The sequence below is a fragment of the Carcharodon carcharias genome, chromosome 1 (genome assembly GCF_017639515.1).
Source record: "Carcharodon carcharias isolate sCarCar2 chromosome 1, sCarCar2.pri, whole genome shotgun sequence".
Classification (NCBI taxonomy): domain Eukaryota; kingdom Metazoa; phylum Chordata; class Chondrichthyes; order Lamniformes; family Lamnidae; genus Carcharodon; species Carcharodon carcharias.
In genome coordinates this window covers 206,800,739-206,822,837 of record NC_054467.1, presented here as the reverse complement: position 1 = coordinate 206,822,837, position 22,099 = coordinate 206,800,739, and the positions used below count along the sequence as shown (strand labels likewise).

Here is a 22,099-nt window from a genome sequence, read left to right as displayed (position 1 = left end):
GCTTTGGAGCTGGAGCAGCGGCTGGGGACACTGGAGTGTCCGTGAGGCAGAGAGTATCATGAATAGAACGTATAGAAAGGTGGTCACACAGCAGCTAAGAGTCCACAGGCAGGAAGGGAATGGGTGACCACCAGGCAAAGCAAGAGGACTAGGCAGGCAGTGCAGGAATCTCCTGTGGCTATTCCCCTGCAAAACAGATTTACCGCTTTGGATATTGTTTGGGGGAACGGTCTCTCAGGAGAAAGCAGCAACAGCCAAATTCATTGCACCGTGGTTGGTTCTGCTGCACAAGGGAGGAGTACAAAGTGTGGGAATGCAATAGTTATAGGGGGCTCAATTGTAAGGGAAATAGATAGGTGTTTCTATGGCCACAAATGAGACTCCAGGATGGTATGTTGCCTCCCTGTGCTAGGGTCAAGGGTATCTCAGAGTGGCTAGAGGACATTCTGAAGGGGGAGGGTGAACAGCCAGTGGTCGTGGTATACGTTGGCACAAACGACATAGGTAAAAAAAAAAGGGATGAGGTCCTAAAAGCAGAATATAGAGAGTTAGGAAGTAAGTTGAAAAGTAGGACCTCAAAGGGAGTGATCTCAGGATTACTACCAGTGCCATGTGCCAGTCAGAGTAGAAATAGCCTGATATATCGGATGAATACTTGGCTGAAGTGATGGTATGAAGGGGAGGGTTTCAGATTCCTGGGACATTGGGACCGATGCTGGGGGAGGTGGGACCAGTACAAACTGGACAGGTTACACCTGGGCAAGACCGGGACTGATGTCCTAGGGGGGAGCATTTGCTCGAGTGGCTGGGGAGGGTATAAACTAAAATGGCAGGGGAATGGGAACCTGAGGAAGGGAAATCAAAGACAACGAAAAACGGAATAAGAAAAGTGGTAGAGAAATCAAGGGCAAGAATCAAACAGGGCCTCAGTGAAAAAGAGTGGGAATGGGGCAAGTAATATTAAAAAGACAAGCACAAACTCCCAAGAGAAGCATTCGCAATAAAGTGGATGAATTAACCACGCAAATAGATGTAAGCAGGTACGACATAGTCGGGATTACGGAGACATGGCTGCAGGGTGACCAGGGATGGGAACTGAACATCCAGGGGTATTCAGTATTTAGGAAGGACAGACAAAAAAAAGGAAAAGGCAGTGGAGTTGCATTGCTGGTTAAGGAGGAAATTAACGCAATAGCGAGGAAAGATATTAGCTCCGACGATGTGGAATCTTATGGGTAGAGCTGAGAAACACTAAGGGGCAAAAAACATTAGTGGGAATTGTACATAGACCCCCAAACTGTAGTGGTGATGTTGGAATGGCATTAACAGGAAATTTGAGACTCATGTAATAAAGGAATAACTGTAATTATGGGTGACTTTAATATGCATATAGTTTGGGCAAATCAAATTAGTAACAATACTGTAGAGGAGGAATTCCTGGAGTGTATACGGGATGTTTTTCTGGACCAGTACATTGAGGAACCAATGAGAGAACAGGCCTTCCTCGACTGGGTATTATGTAATAAGAAAGGAATAATTGGCAGTCTAGTTGTGCGAGGCCCCTTGGGGATGAACGACCATAATATTATAGAATTCTTCATCAAGATGGAGAGTGATGTAGTTGATTCTGAGACTAGGGTCCTGAATCTTAATAAAGGAAACTACAATGATATGAGGTGCCAGTTGGCTGTGATGGGTTGGGAAACGTTACTTAAAGGGATGACGGTGGATAGGCAATGGCAAACATTCAAAGAGCGCATGGGTGAACTGCAACAATTGTTTATTCCTGTCTGGCGCACAATTAAAACAGGAAAAGTGGCCAAACCATGGCTTACAAGGGAACTTAGAGATAGCATTAGATGGAAGGAAGAGGCATACAAATAAGCCAGAAAAAAAACAACAGACCTGAGGATTGGGAGCAGTTTAGAATTTAGCAAAGGAGGGCCAAGGGATTGCTTAAGAAGGGGAAAAAAGAGAGTACGAGAGTAAGCTTGCAGGGAACATAAAAACTGACTATAAAAGTTTCTATTGGTATGTGAAGAGAAAAAGATTGGTGAAGACAAATATAGGTCCCTTACAGTCAGAAACAAGGGAATTTATAATGGGGAACAAAGAAGTGGTTGACCAACTAAATACATACTTTGGTTCTGTCTTCACAAAGGAGGACACTAATAACATAGCAGAAATGTTGGGGAACACCGGGTTTAGTGAGAAGGAGGAACTGAAAAAAATCAGCATTAGTAGGGAAATTGATGGGATTGAAGGCTGATAAATTCTCGGGGCCTGATAATCTACATCCCAGAATTCTTAAGAAAGCCTGCCCTAGAAATAGTGGATGCATTGGTGACCATCTTCAGAGATTCTGTAGACTCTGGAACAGTTCCTACAGATTGGAGGGTAGCTAATGTAACCCCACTATTTAAAAGGGGAGGCAGAGAGAAAACAGGAAATTATAGACCAGTCAGCCTGACGTCAGTAGTGGGGAAAATTCTAGAGTCTATTATAAAAGATTTAATAGCTGAGCACATAGAAAACAGTGGCAGGATCAGACAGAGTCAGCATGTATTTATGAAAGGGAAATAATGCTTGACAAATCTACTGGAATTTTTCGAGGATGTAACCAGTAGAGTTGATGAGGGGGAGCCAGTGGATGTGGTTTATTTGGACTTTCAGAAGGCTTTTGATAAAGTCCCACATAAGAGATTGGTGTGTAAAATTAAAGCTCATGGGATTGGGGGTAGTGTTTTGAGATGTTTAGAAAACTGGTTAGCAGACAGGAAACAAAATGTAGGAATAAACGGGTCTTTTTCTGAATGGCAGGCAGTGACTAGTGGGGTACCACAGGGATAGGTGCTGGGACCCGAGTTATTCACAATATATATGAATGATTTAGATGAGGGAATTAAATGTAATATCTCCAAATTTGCAGATGTCAGAAAGCTGGGTGGGAGGGTGAGCTGTGAGAAGGATGCAGAGATGCTTCAGTGTGATTTGGATAAGCTGAGTGGGCAAATGCATGGCAGATGCAGTATAATGTGGTTAAATGTGTGGTTATCCATTTTGGTAGCAAAAACAGGAAGGAAGATTATTATCTGAATGGCTGTAGATTGAGAGAGGGGAATGTGCAACGAGACCTGGGTGTCCTTGTACACCAGTCGCTGAAGGTAAGCATGCAGGTGCAGCAGGTGGTAAAGAAGGCAGATGGTATGTTGGCCTTCATAGCCAGAGAATTTGAGTACAGGAACAGAGATGTCTTGCTGCAATTGTACAGGACCTTGGTGAGACCAGACCTGGAGTATTGTGTGCAGTTTTGGTCTCCTTATCTGAGGAAGAATGTACTTGCTATAGAGGGAGTGCAGTGAAGGTTTACCTGACTGATTCCTGGGATGGTGGGACTGACCAATGAAGAGAGATTGAGTGGATTAGGAATATATTCACTGGAGTTCAGAAGAATGAGGGGGGATCTGATAGAAACCTATCAAATTCTAACAGGACTAGACAGAGTAGATGCGGGAAGGATGTTCCCGATGGTGAGGAAGCTCAGAACCAAGAGTCACAGCCTGAGGATATGGGGTAGACCATTTAGGACTGAGATGAGGAGAAGTTTCTTCACCCAGAGAGTGGTGAGCCTGTGGAATTCGTTACCACAGAAAGTAGTTGAGACCAAAACATTGTATGCTTTCAAGAAGGAGTTAGATCTAGCTCTTGGGGCGAAAGAGATCAAAGAGTATTGGGAGAAAGCAGGAGCAGGCTATTGAATTGGATGATCAGCCATGATCATAATGAATGGCGCAGCAGTCTCAAAGGGCCGAATGGCCTACTCTTGCACCTAGTTTCTATGTTTCTATGCACCTCTCAGCCACATTATTGCCCTGGCATTGGAAAAGGTTCTCGTCACAATGTCGGGATGCAGCACTGTGCGCCCCATCACCTAAGCACTCGCCAAGACCTGTGATGCTAATTGCAAATGGTGATTTTTGGTAGTCAGTAGAGCCTTTGAGCATGCTCTGGAAGCACACATCATAGCTTTAGGCAGTGTTGAGGGGAGCAATGGGATAGGTGCGAGGATATACTGAAGCTGAAATGTGCTCTTTATTTGCAGCAACTCACCACCTTGAGGGCCTCTTGGTGTCTGTGCCTTCACGGCCGTTTATGGCCCTTGCAAGCCACAAAAGGCTCAATGCGTGTCTTTTAATGTCTGACATGCAAGTGGTTGAACATTGTCATCCTCAGGTGGTCCACGTGCCTCGTAAGGTGAGGATGAAAGCGGGCCAGCATCCCTAACTGAGTGTGCCAGATGTTAATGTGGTAGAGAAGAAGGTGACACAGATTTGTGTCATCTCTGATTACCTAAAGTACATACCTATGTACTTAAGAAATGTATAACTTTTAGTTGTCGGTGGTTCTAGCATTTAATAAGCACAGTAAATTGTAGTATACATAGGAATTCATCTAAGTTAAGGTAATTAAATTAACTAAATAACATAACACCTGCCCTGCCATTGTTACTTATGTTGCAGCTGTGGAATGTGGGAGCTTTTGGACGCCAGGACGATCCAGGATAAACACATCTGTAGAAAGTATAAACAGCTAGAGGAATTCCAGATCAGGATAATTGATCTGGAAGCTGAATTGCAGACATTGTGCAACATAAGGGAGGGGGAGAGATACCTGAATGCTTTGTTCCAGAAGAGACACACCTCTTAGATTAGGGTCATCTGTTTTGTTCAGTGGTGAAGGGTAGGGGGATGTGACTGTGAGTGAGGCAGGTAATGGGAGGGAGCAGACAGGAATGGAGGAGCCTCAGACTTTGCAATTGTCAAACATGTTTGTGGTCCTGATGTCCGGTGAGGACGAAAGCAAGGTCTGCAAGGTGGTTGAGCAGGCTGGCTATTCAAGCAGGGGGAGCAAACAGGAATATAGTGCAAGTAGGGGACAGTATAGTGAAAGGCATTGAGATTGTTCTCTGCAGCAAAGAGCAAGAGTCCAGAAGGCTGTGTTGCCTGCCCGGTGCCAGGGTTTGGGACATCTGCTTAGGGCTGGAGAGGAACTTGCAATGGAACATTCAGTTGTCGTTCATGCAGGTACCAATGACATTGGCAGCACAATGAAAGAGGTGCTACATAGTCAGTATGAGGAGCTAGGTACCAAATTAAGAAGTGGAATCTCAAAGGTAATAACCTGTGGATTATTACCTGAGCCATGTGTAAATTGGCATAGGACAAATAAGATTAGAGAGATGAATGCGTGGCTCAAAGACTGGTGTGGGAGAAGTGGGCTCCGGTTTGAGGGACACTGGCACCAGTATCTGGGAAAGTGGGGGCTGTACCATTGAGATGATCTACATTTGAACCATGCTGGTTGAGTGTTCTTGTGAATCACATGACCAATGAAATAGAAGAGGTTTTAAACTAATTAATGGGGACAAGGGATCAAATTTGGGAAGGTGTGGTATGTCAAAGAGTAGAGACAAGTTAAGAGAGGAAGAGAGTATAATATGGGAAATGATAAACAGACCTTGATAGGCTTGTACTCTCTGTCCCTTCCTAAGAGTAAACCAGATAAGGCTGGAGGTTACAAAAGTAAAAGAACAAAACTTAAGACTCTATCTGAATGCATGTAGCATTCGAAATAAAAGAGGTGAACTTGCAAATAGAGATAAATAAATACAATCTCATAGCCATTGCAGAGACATGGCTGCAGGATGGCATGGATTGGGACCTGAATATTGAAGGGCACGTGACTTTTAGGAAGAGTAGGAAGTTAGGAAAAGGTGGAGGGGTGGCTCTGTTAAAGAAGACATTAGCACAATAGACAGGGATGATGCAAGTTTAGGAAACTAGGATATAGAAGTGGTTTGGGTGAAGGTCGGGAATGATAACGGCGAGATGCCGCTTGTGGGAGTAGTGTACAGGTCCCCTAACAGTAATCACATGGTAGGATGGAGTATCAAAAAAAGAAATGGTGAGAGCTTGTCAGAAAGGCATGGCGATTATCATGGGAGAATTTAATCTACATATGGACTGGAACAACCAGATGGGCAAGGCAGCATCGATGGCAAATTCATGGAATGTTTTTGGAATAATTTCTAGATCACGTTCTGGAGCCAACTAGAGAGCAGGCTATACTCAACCTGGTGTTGTGCAATGAGATAGGATTAATTAATGACCTCATAGTGAAGGCACCCTAGGTAGCAGTGATCATATTATGATTGAATTTTGCATTCAGTTTGAGGGAGAGAAGAGAGAGCTTAAGACTAGTATTTTAAATTTAAATAAGGACAATTATGAGGGCATGAAAGCAGAGCTAGCAAAAGTGAACTGGCAATTTAGTTTAGGGGATAGGTCAATAGAGATGCAGTGGCAGACATTCAAGGGGATATTTAAGAATACAGAGAATAGATACATCCTAACAGGGAAGAAAAATTCCAAGGGGAGGATCCACCATCTGTGGTTTACTAAAAAAGTTAAAGACAGTATCAGGCTTAAAGAAAAAGCATATAATTGCGCAAAGATGGGTGGCAGATTAGACAGAATATAAACAAACAGCAAGAAATAGCTAAAAGATTAATAAGGGAGAAATTAAAGTACGAGAGAAAGCTAGCTAGAAATATAAAGACAGTGAGTGTTGGTCCTATAGAAAGTGATTCTGGGGAGTGAATATGGAAAATAAGGAGGTGGCAGGTGAGTTGAATAGGTATTTGGCATTGGTCTTCACTATAGAGGATTAAGTAACATCCCAGAAATAATTGTAAATCGGGAACAGGAAGGGAGGGAGGAATTCAAGAAAATTACAATCACCAGTGAAGTAGTACTTGGCAACTCGCAGTTCCAACAATTTGCTAACTCCCTGGGTCCTGATGGATTTCATCCTAGGGTCATAAAAGAAGTGACCAGTGAGATAATTGATGCATTGGTTCTAATTTTCCAAACTTCTCTAGGTTCGGGGAGGGTTCCATGAGTTTGGAAAACAGCTAATGTAACTCCTTTGTTCAAAAGTGGAGGGAGACAAAAAGCAGGAAACTACAGGCCAGTTAACTTAACATCTGTCATCAGGAAAATGTTAGAAGCTATTATTAAAGACGTTATAGCAGGGCACTTAAATAAATTAAATGTAATCAGGCAGAGTTAACATGGTTTGTAAAAGGGAAATCATGTTTAACCAATTTATTGGAACCCTTTGAGGAAGTAACATGTGCTGTGGATAAAGGGGAACTGGTGAATGTACTGTACTTAGATTTCCAGAAGGGTTTTGCTAAGGTGCCTCATCAAAGGCTACTGTGGAAAATGAAAGCTCATGGTGTAGGGGGTAATATATTGGCATGGTTAGATGATTGGATAGCTAACAGGAAACAGAAGGCATAAATAGCTCATTTTTTAGCTGGCAGGATGTAGTGAGTGATGTGCCACAGGGATCAGTGCTGGGCCTCAACTTTTTACAATTTATATAAATGATTTGAATGAAGGGACCGAAGGTATGGTTGCTAAATTTTCTGATGACACAAAGATAGGTAAGAAAGTAAGTTGTGATGATGACATAAGGAGGCCACAAAAGGATAGTTCAGGTGAGTGGGTAAAGATTTGTTAAATGGAGTGTAATGTGGGAAAAAGTGAAATCGTCCATTTTGGCAGGACAAATAAAAGAAGAGACATATTATCTAAACAGTGAGAGATTGCAGAATGCTCAGATACAGAAGGATCTGGGTATCCTAGTGCATGAACGCACTAGGGAGTAGGGACGTTATGCTTCAGTTATACAGGACATTGACCACATCTGGAGTATTGGTCTCCTTATTTGAGGAAAGAGGTAAACACATTAGAAGCAGAGTTAGAGAATACCTGGAACGGGCAGGTTGTCTTATGGGGAAAAGTTGGACAGGCTAGGCTTGTATCTGCTGGAGTTTAGAAGAATAAGAGGTGTCTTGATTGAAGTATAAGATCCTGCGGGGACTTGACAGGGCGGATGTGGATTGGATGTTTCCTCTTGTGGGGGAATCTAGAAGTAAGGGTCACTGTTTCAAAATAAGAGATGTCCATTTAGTACAGATGAGGAAAAAAAATTTCACTGAGGGTTGTGAGACTTTGGAACTCTCTTCCTCAGAAGGTGGTTAAAGCAGAGTCCTTGAATATTTTTAAGGCAGGGGTAGATAGATTCTTGATAAGCAAGGAGCTGAAAGTTTATCAGGAGTCGGCAGGAACGTGAAATGAGGTTAAAGTCAGATCAGCCATGTTCATATTGAATAGTGGAGCTGGCTCAAGGGGCCGAATGGCCTATTTCTACTCCTAATTCCTATGTTCGTAGATGCACACCTGCAGAACATCCTCTACAGAATGGGTTGTCCCATTGCTGGAGATGGATCTCTTTGAGGAGCTTTATCAGATTGAAGGCATATACTATGAGCCCATTGAGGATAGTGGATTGATTCCTGGCTCTTGTAGGCTGCTGTTGGGACTGAGATGCTGGAAATACACTTGAGGAGGCAGCACCTCCTGACTTCTGATGCAAGGACTCCCCCTTTCACTCAGCACCTCATCTTAGCAAGGACACGTGCTACATGCTCCCAAGGCTTCATCAAACTTGTAACGATCAGGACAGTGTGAGCCTGATGTGTAATTATTCACTCTGATGTTGACGAACATGATTGAAATTAGAGGATTAGCAATGCTGGTGTTCATGTTGGTTCACAATGGCGGGCACTTGTCCACAAGGGTACTCACTGCAACTCGTCATCCTCCTCATGGAATCTGGTGGCTATGAGAGCCTCACATGCATGCCTGCCTCACCTGACCCATGCAATGGCCTTTTCCCCTGAAGCCTCTGCTTCCTCAAACTTAACGCCCTCGTCCACTTCGATGTCATCCTCATTGGAGGAGATATGCAGCTCCTCCATGTTGTCATCTGGCAAGCCCTTACCACCCCCCCCCCCCCCCCCCAACAACCTTACAGCAGTTGTGCAGCACGCAGCGTGTCACAGTAACCCATGAGACCCTTTGTGTAGTGTTCTTGAGTGTGTCGCCAGATCTATCCAGGCATCGGAATCGCATCTTTAATATGCGTATGGTATGCCCCGCCAATGTTCAGGTCGCCACATGTGCTTCATTGTACCTTCTTTCTGCAGAGTTCTATGGCCACTGCATGGGTGTCTTCAGCCACTTCCTTTGTGAGTACCCTTTGTCACCAAGGATCCAGCCCTGGATCCTGTGTGGTCCCACAAAGGTGCCCATGATCTGCGATTTACTCAACATGTATGAGTCGTGGATGCTTCCTGGGTAACTGGTGTAAACCTATATGATAAGTTTCTAATGGTTGCAGACCATCTGTACATTGAGCGAGTGGTAGCCTTTCTTGTTTATGCATTGGAGTGCCTGTTGCCAGGAAGCTTTTATAGCCACATAAGTGCAATTGATGGCTCCCTGTACCTGTACAGAAACCTTGGCAAAGTGCAGTGCTCTGTCGTCCTGGCTTGCTTGATCTTTGAAGTTGACGTAACTGTGAGCCATGGCAAAAAGGGCCCCTGTTTCCACATGAATGCATTTGAGTGTGGACGCTTGAGAGATCCGGCAGAGGTCCCCAGTGGAGCCCTGGAAGGAACCGCAGATGTAGAAATTCAATGCGGCTGTTACTTACAGAACCACTGGCAATGGATGCCCTCCCAGCCCCCATGGCGCCAATTGCTGGAGAACGTGGCAAATGTGAGACACCAGACCCTTGGACATGTGGAGACATCAGGGACACCTGCCTTGCTTATCTGTAGATAAGACAAGCTGCTACACATGACTTTTCTGTGAGCCTCATTCTCTGTGTCCAGAGGGGGCCCTGCTGTCCGTTAGCCTTGAGGATTTTGCTGCTGCATTTGGCAAGCAGCCGCTTCCATTGTAACCCCCTCCCCATCTCCTGCCTGTATGCAATTATGCAGACAGCAGTAAATCCAGGCTCCATCTTCCTGATGATCTCCTCTCTGCAGCATCAATGAGAAACTGAAATGAGTCAGCATTGACCCCCAGAGATCCTATTTCTGTAAGTGACTTTAGTGAATGTGGGTTCAAGAGCTTTGTTCCAGTGTCGGCATCTATTCACCTCTGAAATCCTGGCCAGCACAGTTTCAAGATGCTCCTTCCACCACCACCACCACCACCTCAGAACCGCCGCCCCCCCCCCCCCCCCTTCATTACATGACGGACTGCTATGAGATTACTTTGCTTTGGCCAGGCACTTGGCTGTGCTGCTTTCAGCCCAGGCGCTGGGATCCTCATTAACTGCACTCTAATACTACACTCTTTAGAATAAACATGAGGGAAATTGTTTAGTGGGAAAATTAGATTATTTGAGAGGGGACTGAGGCTTATCTTCTGTGAACCTGCCAGCACCACAATTCTAACGCTCATCAGAAGCTTGTCCAGTCATCCAATTATTCTGGAGTTCATTGTCGCTTTGGGGAATTTCCATTCTGCGACCAAGCGATTATTACGAGCAGATCAATTAGTGCCACTTTTCTGGATTACTCTCACATGAATGAGCATCATTGCTTCACTTTCCTGATTCCCTGCATTGTCATTGAAAGGCTCCTAACGTGTCTCAACTGTGCATCTCTCCTCGTTTGGAAATGCACTGTTCAGTTGGGTGTCCCTTTAATCGGCACGTCAGTGCATGCCCTCACCAGCAGCATTTTCCCTCATTTTAATTTTGTACTGCGTCATGGCAGGAAAATGGTGATGCTGAGCTCTCACTCCCAAACCAGCTTGGACCTGTCATCCCGGAGGAGCTTAATGTTAAGGTTTCACTCCCTCCAATACCTCTTAATTCCCCCTCTTCCCTCACTGCCCCCACCCCTCCCCCCTGTATTTCTTGATCCCATAGTGATTGTAGTGGATATCCATTTGTTAAGCCCCTGAACATTTAGAGGTGGATATGCCTATGCTGTGTAGACCTCATCCCTCTCCGTCTTGAGGCCACTTACACAGATTCGCCCCCCTGCACCCTCCCTCTCCTCTCTTCACCACCACCAACCCCCAACCCACACCTTTGAACCTTTGGATGCCGCCACAATACCTTCTCCCCATGTATAGGCTGCGGATGCCTCTGCTGACTGAGCCATCTGCAGCCCAGTATGATGCCAGAAACCCCATGGACCGAGGCATGATGTCATGACAAGGCCCTGTGCACAACATGTTGGGTATGACTGACATGCCTCTCCACCCCCCCCCCCCCCCGCCACCCCCCAAATGACTGGAACTAGGACAGCCTTTGTAAGCTCAGCAATATAAACTGAAGTGCTTCTTCATTCAGCGCATATTGTCTCCACATTCTGGCACTGAGGACACTAACCCCCCCGCCACCCTACTGCACTCCTCCTCCTCCTCTCTTTCCCCTCTCCCCCCCAGCGCTCCTCTTCCTCCCCATCCCCAGTCATGTGTCTGAGTGGAAACTTCCCCCCTCTTACCCCACAGTGGAACCTTTGCCCTGCAACCTCTTCCTATGCCTCAGGCCAGTTTCTCCCCTTTCCATGGAGCCCTAGCCCTGCAGCCCATTAAAAGACGTCCCTGCCTTACTAAAACAAAAAAACTGCGGATGCTGGAAATCCAAAACAAAAACAGAATTACCTGGAAAAACTCAGCAGGAAACCCTGCCTTACTGCTGGTCTGGTAGGTAGAAACTTGCCTCTAACACCCCCCTGAAATCCACGTGGTGCTACCAGCGAAGCCTGGCACTGATTACCATGAGCACTGTGCGATGCAAGGTAGGCGAACGAACCTCAAAGTGACAAGTGAAGTGCATGCCATGTATACACTGTTGTGAAACACGTGATTCTAATTGCATGCTGATGTGCCCTGATGATCTGGCATGGGGCGATGATTCCAGCGAGCAGCCCTTATAATGAGATGCAGATGTATTGAAGTGACGTTCCCGATGTGCTGCAGCCAACCATTGAAGGTTTCAGTGCACAATCACCAACTGGTTTTATGATCAATTTTTGCCTTCTCACAATATTTTCCGCTCCTGCCCGCCATGAAGCCAGCCACAGGTGGGAGTGGAAAATTCTGATCTATATGTAATCCCTACTATTGTCTGACCTGTTGCCATCAGTTTGCTTAGAGGCTTTTTTGTCTGGCTATTTTGATTGGTGCTACTCAGTCCTAATTTGTATGTTTGTATGTCTAGGTGATCTCTTATCAGGTTCATGTCAAACTTCAGGCATCTTATTCTTATTTGCCCTTGTTGGGCTATTACTCAACACTCATCAATGGGCCGTCTACTCTGATAGCATCTGCTGCAATGAACTTTGCGACCTCTGTTGTTCTGCTGCTCCCAATATCAGGGCCTTGTAGCAAAAGCTTTTTTCACACATCATTTAACATAATTTTATTTATAAATATAACACATTATCAGCACCAGGGAGTTGAAGGCCTGACTTTTCCATTGACACATGCTGTCCCTATTCTGCCTTCTTTGCCATCACTAAACACCTGGAAGAACAAAGGAAAAAAAACATGAGCATCAGGTACAAATTAAAATAAGGAACTTGCATTTATATGATCCCTTATCACATACTGAGGATATTTCTAAGCACTTCTAATGCAGTGCATTACTGATCACTGTCAAGTAGTTGAAAGAGGAAAAAGAGGGGTGAATGTTTTGGGAGACGACAAGGGAAGGGGATCAACAGTGAAATTTCAAGTGCCTCGTTACAGAGAGAGATCAACTGCAACAAAAATAAAACTTAATGAGAGAGGCCAAGAGCTGTAGGAGAGTAAAGAGTTTTGAGGAAGAGGAGCAAATGAAAGAGGTTCGATCTGACCTGAAATCCAAATGACTAAATGTGAATTAAATCAAAAGTATTTCAATTCAGTCAAAATATACCAGTCTAGAGGGCACTGTGTTGTAGGTTCAATTTAAAACAACCAGACCACCAGAACAGCTTTTTCTGGTAGGTATTTATTTCATTATTATGGTCAGTTTCCACTTGTTGACTTTAACTACCTTGAGCTGCCATTCTGTCAACCACCCTTGGATTGCTTTGGATTTTCTTTGAATTCCACTTCAGATGCTACATCAGCAGAATGCTTCCAAAACTCTGATCCTCCAACATCAAAACCAAAGCAAATTCAACAACTTCAATTTAAATTACATGGAAGTCCTAAGCAGGCTAAGAGGACTTAAAACAGACAAACCATTTATGTGAGTGCTGAAATAAACATGATTTAGGACAGCCATTATCAGTGGACCTGGAGATACCAGTAGACTGGAAATAGACCACTGTGGCCCCTTATATATTTGACAAATATGACACAAGAAATTATGTATCCATTAGTCTCACTTCCATTCCATGTGGAATAATAAAATTGATTATCTGGACTAAATTCTAGTATCTGTAAAATATCAAGCTAATTAACAAAAGCCACCATGGATTCAGAAAGAAAAGGTCATGCCGAACCAACCGCCTCAGCTCCTTTTGAGAAAGTAGCATCCTAAGTCCAATATGTAAAGCCCTTATGTACTTAAAGCTCCAAAAGGCATTTGACACAAGTTCATGTAGGGTTTGACCAGACCAGAAAAGGATAAATTGGTTCCCATAGTATAATAGTTGGTAACCAGAGGAGATGGACTTTAAGGTAATTGGCAAAAGAACTTTTTGTATTTTTTTCTTATTAACTTTGATGATTTGGGAAAAAATTACTACCCTGATCTATTTTTTTCTTGATTTTGTTTGAAGATTCTACAAGGTGTTAACAATAGCATTTCCACGTACCCAGGAAAATCCTAGCTAACATTTGCTGACATTTTTTCTCTCTCTATAGCAGATTAACCAAGACTTGAATATCCAGCTCTTGAAGGATGGCTATCGGTTAGATGAAATTCCAGATGATGAAGACTTGGATCTTATTCCCCCAAAATCAGTAAATCCCACCTGCATGTGCTGCCAGGCCACCTCCACCACTTGCAATGTTCAATAATGTGACTGACGCTTTCCACTGTACTCGTAAAACTAACAGCCATTGCTTCCTCCTATGGTAGGACATGCACTTTGTGTCCGTGTTTCAAAAAAAAAAGCAGACCATCATTGTGGCATTCATAAGTGAATGTGAATGCAGTGTTGAATTTGTGTGTGATAGAAGGTGACAGTTAATCCTACTGCTTAGCAGTGGTTGTATTGTGTAATCCTGATTTATTTTTTCCCCATCTGCTTTTGGGGGTGAGGCGGGGGGGAGGGACGAGATAGAATACTACTTCAGGCACGATTCAAAGCTCTGTCATGAACTGAAAGCAAAACTTGGCAGTTCTTCTGTCTACGAATATTTGGCTGTTTGTATTTGAAGGGTACTAGTTTATCTTTATATAATGTTTACCACTGCATTTGAAGCCAATGACATTTAACCTAAAAGTGGTTGAATTTTTTTCAAGCATTAAAATTGCATTATCTCTCTAATTTATATCAGGTTAATACTTTGTTAGAGGTTTCTAACTTCTACATTAACATTCAGAATTTGATAACATTAGCATAGTCTTTTGTTAAGATTTTACATATATGCCCAAACTCTACAGAGTGAAACCGAAGTACACTTTATTGTGGAGTACTGATACTTGTGTACACAAGTTTTGGACCATTCTTGTAAAGCTAGGGTCTTTTGTTCAAGGTTGTGTTCCCCTTGAATGTATTGAGTTTCGGAAAGGGAGAAATATTTCATTTTTGTTTGGTCATTGATAATTTTTTGTTTTAGAAAAACATCATGGAAATAAGGTGCATATAAAACTTTCTAGGGTTTTTGGGGGCAGATTTTTTGTGTTCTATTTGGGAGGAAGGGGGTGGTTCTATACTCCTTAAAGATGGCTTCCTCAGTTAAAGGAGAGTTAGCAAGATGAGTGAACAGTTCATTGTAAGTTTGCTATTAGAAATGGGCAGAGGTGCACAAATGGGTGTTGCATGGACAGCACATGTGAAATGGGGCTGAAAAGTGTTTTTAGTGTACTGCACCTGAAACATTTAACAATTGATACAATTATAGGATAGTTGTAGCTATAATATGGCAATATTTTAAAATAATTTAATTTATGTCTTCAAATTTTAGGAAGTTTATCTCAAAGAGACTTGGTTGAAGTCTATGTTCTGGTCATTCTCAACTAAGCATTTCATTTTTAATTGGTAAAAATCAATGCATGCACTTGACCAATTAAGTTCTAATTATTGTAATACATGTGCCAGTTGAGTAGGAAAGGTGTTATTTTAAAATCTTCCTATATGCTGTCATTAGAGGCCCTCATTAAGCCGGGAGGGGGTCCAGGTTCCGGAGCAGTTTAATGGGCTGTGTCAATGTAACTTGGCTGATGGATACATTTACTTGGTTGAAAAAGGTTTCTGCACAATCTTATTTCATAATCCATGTTTCATTCCCTACCCACCTCCCCAAGACAAAGCACTGAGCCTATCAAATAACCATGGTTAGAAAAGTCCAGATATCAATAATTGAGATGGATTCAAACCTGGTCCTTCAGAGATGACCTAATACTCCTATCACAAAAATTAGATGGTCACCTTGAACAACAACTTTAACCCAAAAGAATAATTAGTGAAAATTCTTAATTCTAACAATTTACATATCATATATTCCACAGTGCAAATATTTTAATCAGAATAACAATTTGATAAATATTTGAGCAGGGAATCTAGCTTAAGTAACTTACTGTCTGGCTCAAAAGTTGTTGACCACTTTGGCTTATATATTTATGTATATGTATTTATAAAGAAAAAAACTAAGCATTAATATATTTTATCCATATGACACTTGTATTCTGAGTTAGACCAAAAATTAAGGGAATAACACTAATGCATTTCTACCCAGCTTTGGTGGGTACTAGTATGAAGAGGAATTGTGAGTTTGTGATAAAACTAGAAGGAAGAATTTTTGGCATTGAACTTAAAATTTTATGGTGCAAGACCCAGTTCAAGTTGTGTAATTAAAGGAGTCAATTGTATGCTCAATGTGTTGCCACCCAAGCATCAATGAATCCAAAGCAGAAGTTATTAGTGACCTCTTTTCCCTCACCGCTCCTTCAAGGTCTTTCTGAGAAATTAATTGTTGCTAATTGTTGTTTCAATATCACAATGTTGTATTGTGTATGTTCTGGTATGCACGTGTCCTGCGCTAACACTCCATGCAAACAAAGTGACTTGTCTGAATAACTCGGTCTTTGCCTTCCAGGTTGATACTGCTCTTTGTTAAAGCTTCCAGTTAACAAAATAGCCTATTCCAATAAACGTGATCCTGTTGCACTATGATCATTTTAATACAAAAATGTTCACCATGTGTCGGATTTTTGTCTTGTCTTGTGATCTTATTGAAATATCAGAAAAATGTTTGAGGTGTGTATTGCCTATTTAACCAACCTCATTTGGACCAATTCAAGTTAACATTCGCTTTAAGAAATGTTCGAGTTACTCTGTTGCATTTAAAAAGCAAAACTGAATATTGGAAATCTGGAATAAAACTGAAAACACTGATGATGAAATATAAGTCTGTAGCATCTGAATAAGAAAGCCAGACTGATGTTTTAGTGTTAATTAGAGGTCTTGCCCTAAATGTTAGCTGTTTTTCTATTTCAGTTCACAATAATTGTAGCATAAAAGGAGGCATTTGGCCTAATGTGGTGCTGGCTAGAATTTTTTTTAATCTAAACCCATTTTCTTGCCCTTTTTCCACATCCTGTTTCTTCCTTTCCAAATACTTATCCAATTCCTTTTAATTTATAAGTCTCAATCTCAATAACTATAGCTGCAGTGAAGTATTTCATATTTGATAGCCTTCTGTATGAAAATAATTCTCCTAGCTTTCCCTATCATTCTTGTGATCTGTAGCTCATGCCAACTATAATCATGCCTGTATCAGCTCTCAGAAGGTGCTATTCATGTAATCACATTTCCTTGCCCTTCCCAATACCTTTCCAGAATTTTTCAAATATTTTCCTTTTTTAAAAAGCTATTATGGCCTCTGCTTCACCACTTACTGGTGCAAACCCTTTAAGTCCTAACAGCCCTCTTTATAAAAATTAACTTTTTTTTCTGCACTTTCTCCAACTTCCTATCCATGCTCCACATCCCCTTTAATATCATGTTCCTCTCAAAGCTTTTAATTCTATTAATTCCTTTTGCTTTTATTCTAATATAACATTCAATTTTTTTAATAACCATAAACTCTCATTCCTATTGATTTATAGTAAATCTTCAATTCGCAGGAAATCATCAAATTATGATTTAAAAGCAAAAAATGCAGAACTAGAGTTAACGTTTCGAGTCCATATGACTTTTCTTCAGAGCTAAGCTAAGAAGAGTCATATGGACTCAAAACATTAACTCTGTTTTTCTCTCTCCACAGATACTGCCAAACTTGCTGAGTTTTACCAGCATTTCCTGTTTTTATTTCAGATTTCTAGCGTACGCAGTATTTTGCATTTATCTTGATGCATTCATCACATTATGATCTTAGTTTTGTCAGTTCTTCTAATCTTTGCTATACTTAAATAGTGTGAATTCCCACTGTGTTGTCTGGCTGCTTGTCTGATATCCAGTCTTAAATGAGACACTATTTCCTCCAGTTGAACAAGAACTACCAGAAAGACTGAAAGCATTGGCTGGAATTTTCCAGCACTCCTGTGGTGGGGCCAGTGAGCCTTGAAATTGCCATCCACGTCGGCGGGGCCAAAAGATCCCGCCGGCGTGAAGGGCTGAAAATTCTGGCCGTTGTCTTTGACCCCTGCCACAAATTGCACGCACTCACCACTGATTCCATCTCCTTTCTGCCTAATGTTTCAGGCTGAACAAGATGTTTTACAATCTCTAGTCCAGATTTTCGCTTCCGAGGCAGGTAGCATGAGTTGGGAAATTTCCAGGCACGCCACATCTTCTCAGGAGAAACTTCCCCAAATGATGGGATCTTTGGTCCTGTGGGGTATGGGGAGGCGGGTGCAGGATGGAGTCAGGCCCACAGTCCCCGACGCAGATCACAGGTTGCCACAGGCTGTCGAGTGCAAAGGCAGGCTGTTTAAAAGGCCCACCTCAGTTGTCTGGAGCTTATGTCTCATTACTTAGGTTTTAGGCTCTGTAACCATCCCCTCACACACTGCACATGCTGAATTCATGCCAGCTCATTGTCTGCAGCCATCCCAATGGCCCCTTATTCTTTCCATGCTAACTCATGCTAACCCACCCACCACCCTTGGCCCTTACACCCTCTATACCAACTCACCCGGTATACACTATGAGCAGACCTCGAGGCATGCTGAGAAATAAAGGTCTAAATATCTATTACAGCCTTTCCTATAATAAAAATACACTCCAATTCATTAAAGCCCATTCAAAACTTCTACATCTCTTCAAGTGCTTAATCCTTTATATAGAAGAAAACACTATCCATGACCCCACATGAAAGGCAGCTAATCTTTTAATAATTGTTTGGAGCTTAGAGCCTCCTGCTGAGATAATGTTAAGTTGTGGAAAGCAGTCAAGCATTCATAAATACCCTTTAGGGTAATGTGAACAAGAAAACTACCATAATTGCTAGAACAGAGTTTTGTTTTACCTTGCACTAACAATCTGTATTTTTTTTAAAAAACTAACTGTTGGGGCTTTAAATAACTTCGCAGTTTGATAGTTCTACAAACATTATCCGCCCTTCAAGAGGATTTACATCTACTCTTTAAAAACTCATAACTCTCACACTGTGGGTGAAGGCCCCTTCTACAGGGAAAGTGAGGTCTGTTTGAACTCAGCATTGTGTTCAAATGGCTCAGCTGAGTTCCGGTTTCGCTTGTGAGAGTCATGCCCCACCCACTTTCCCCTACCAGCAAAATTGGGATTGGTCGGAAATGGAGCAGGACTTCCACATCTGGCTCCTGCCCACCATTTTTAAAGGTCCATGAAGTGTCCATGACTCTATGAAAATCAGTGCCTCTGTATCCTATTAAATCTCAAGCTGAACTTCTAACCCCATATACTTATCCATCACAAAGACTTTCATCTTCATAACATCACATCCCACCAAACCACACATCAGGTCACCTGAATCCATCTGCCAGTGAAACTCTCATCAGTGCCTTTATTCCGTCCAACCTTAATTTCAATGTTTTTCACTTTGCATAAATTTCAACTCGCTCAAAACCCACCTGCCATATCTTATCATCAGTCTTTCCCGTCTCCCTTGTGCGTGTTGACCTATATTGGTCCCCCATTGTGTGTCCAATTTTAAATTCTCATCCTTGTGTTTTAGTCCCATCATGCCCTAGCCTCTATTTTCTCTGTAACCACTTACAAACCCAAACTCTACGTTGCTCCGATTTGTGCCTTGTGTATTTCCTCCCCCTGCCCACTTCCTTTCTTCACCCCACCATTGATGACATGAGCTCCAGCTGCCTAGCCCCCATGGAATTCTATCCTCAACCCCATCCGCCTCACCACCTTCATCTCATTCTTTAAGATCTTCCATAAAATCCACCTGTTTGACCAAGCTTTTGGTCACCCCTTTTGATATCTCCTGTGACTTGGTATCTTTGTTATACTTCTCTGGAGCACCTTGGAACATTTTTATTACATTTTAAGGCATTATATAAATGCAAGTTGTAATTGTTTTGGTCAAACTTATCATTGGTTCCTTGCTTTTATATTCAGTTCCTCAATGTATAAAACCCAAAATCCTATTTGTGCTGTTAATAATGTTTTCTGCATTTCCACATTTAAAGAACGTTGTATTTGTACCCTGGATCTTGCTCATCCACTATTCTATTAATAGCTTTTCTGTTTTCCAAAAATGTACCGCTTAACATTATTCAGCATTGAGCCATATCTGCCACTCACCACTTGCTGTGTGCTTTGTTGAAGGCGAGTAAATTGCACATTACAGGAATGGGATATATGGGCCCTTGAAATTGGCATTAGACAAAAGAAAGTTAAAATAAACCAATCCCGTTATTGGCTACTTTTTTAAGTAAATATATTATCAACATTGCAACATTCAAGTCTAAAAATCTAAAATGTTCAATTGAAATTTACAATTTTGAAAAAATGTGTAAGTGAGTACACTCAAACTTTGTGCCTGGATTTCTGGACACATTATTTACATGATTTCTTTGTGACAAAGATGGCATCATGTGTTGGAATAAAAGCAAAACATTTTAGGAGTACTGAGAAGGGAGATCTATATTTGTCATAGATTTTAATGTATGTGAGAGATTATTTGCTGTCTTAAAGTATAATGCATGTGATCCTTTTACAAAGCAACATCCATTTCAAAACAAAAATGTCTACAAAAGTATACCACAATGAAACTGGCACATTACTGTACTTTTTAATGTTTTAATTTGTGACTCTGTTATACAGGTGTTAGTTGACAATTTGGTGTCAGCATATTTAAATTATTGTGCCAAAACTTAAGTTTACTATACAAGATGAAGTAATGTCAAATTTAGGGTGACTTCCAAAACAGACTTTGTTTTGTAATAGCAGATGCACAACAATGCACCGATATCTGAAAGAGAAAAAGGTTACTGTTTCAGGTGAAGACCCTTTATCAGTCAATGGGCTACAATCCAAAACATTAACCTGTCTTTTTCCCTTCAGGAATTGATGGATGTTTTGTGTATTGGCAGGGTGTTCTGTTTTCATTTCATTTTTCAACATTTGTAGTTTTCGTTTGGTTATCTTTTGAATAGTGGATAAGGTATATACAATCAATATCATGTTGAGCATAAGCATTTAAAGTGCCCAGTATATATAAAATAAAATTAGCTTTTCAGTTAATTCTGCATTAATAAGAACAATTTTGCACCGAGCAGTGAAATTTGTCTGTATAGAATGTTTTAACTGTTTCATGAAACTAAAAATGTGTAAGGTAATTAAATTTAAACAAGACAAAAATGAAGCCCTGATTTGAAAGGCTAAACAGTGTTTTACATAATGTGCTTCAGCAATTTAGTGCTTAGAAACTTGGGCTGCAGTCATATATGCAAATTAGCCTGAGATTTTAGTTCAACATTTGTCTAACCTGTACTCTTGTAACATACAAAATAGTCTGTTTATTATAACTATTTAGTGAGTGAACTGTAAGTTTGTGACAGATTATTGCAATTTGTGTTAACTAAGAGTTGGGGCTTCATTGTATGATCAACTGATTCTGAATTATCAATTCATTTAAAGATGGTTAACCAGTTAATTTAGTCACTTATTAAGCAAAACCATACCGAAAGCCAAGATTTAAAAACACAATTTTAGTTTATAAAAAGGGGAGTACTTAAATTTGAAAGTCTATTGGCGATTGTTACATTAAATATTTTATTTTAAATGTTTTTACGACATTGAGCAACCCCTGCAGTATACATTCTTTAAGGATGTTTTGTGGTCAATATTGGAAGCATCACAAATGGAAGCTATGAATCCCACATATGGTGGCCATTGTCTGTTTACATTTGCTTCAAAAAACCCTGTTTGGAAGGGAGAATATTTAGCTTCTGTTTCCCAAGTATTTTTGAAACTCATCAATCTTCTGCATTGACTTGTTTTGCAAGTAGATAATGCCTTAAATGTTTAGTTCAATATAATTTTTATTTATTATCAAGTGTTCTAAAATAATTTATTTCTGACTTTTTTGAAAATAGGAATGTGTATAGACTTTTTTTTAACATTTACAATGCAGTATTTGACATTGATCATTGTCATTGTAGTGTAACACATCAATAAAAGTGTACGTGAAACCTGGTATATTGTTTATCTAATTATTCCTATGGCGAGTTTTGACTCATTATGCAAAATATATCTTTACCCTGCTTAGTGTGTTTTCACAACCATGCAGACCTAAAGAAGTAGGAATATAAAAACAAAAAAACTGCGGATGCTGTAAATCCAAAACAAAAACAGAATTACCTGGAAAAACTCAGCAGGTCTGGCAGCATCGGCGGAGAAGAAAAGAGTTGACGTTTCGAGTCCTCATGACCCTTCAGCAGAACTGAGTAAATATTAGGAGAGGGGTGAAATATAAGCTGGTTTAAGGTGGGGGGGGGGGGGTGGGGGGAGAGAAGTGGGGGGGAGGGTGTGGTTGTAGGGACAAGCAAGCAGTGATAG

General features: G+C 41.4%; 1 protein-coding gene across 2 annotated transcripts in view; it reads left to right on the top strand.

Moving 5' to 3' along the window:
- fam219aa (family with sequence similarity 219 member Aa) overlaps positions 1-21,736 on the top strand; it is an 80,028-nt gene extending 58,292 nt beyond the window's left edge. Inside the window, exon 6 of one of the 2 annotated variants that reach the window (XM_041187961.1) lies at positions 13,800-21,736. In XM_041187961.1, coding sequence (XP_041043895.1) covers positions 13,800-13,952 — 153 coding nt within the window. In that variant the 3' untranslated portion in view covers positions 13,953-21,736. Of the gene's footprint in view, positions 1-13,796 lie in introns of both variants that reach the window. The other variant, XM_041187952.1, reaches the window with a different exon arrangement.
- Positions 21,737-22,099: the final 363 nt, after the last annotated feature.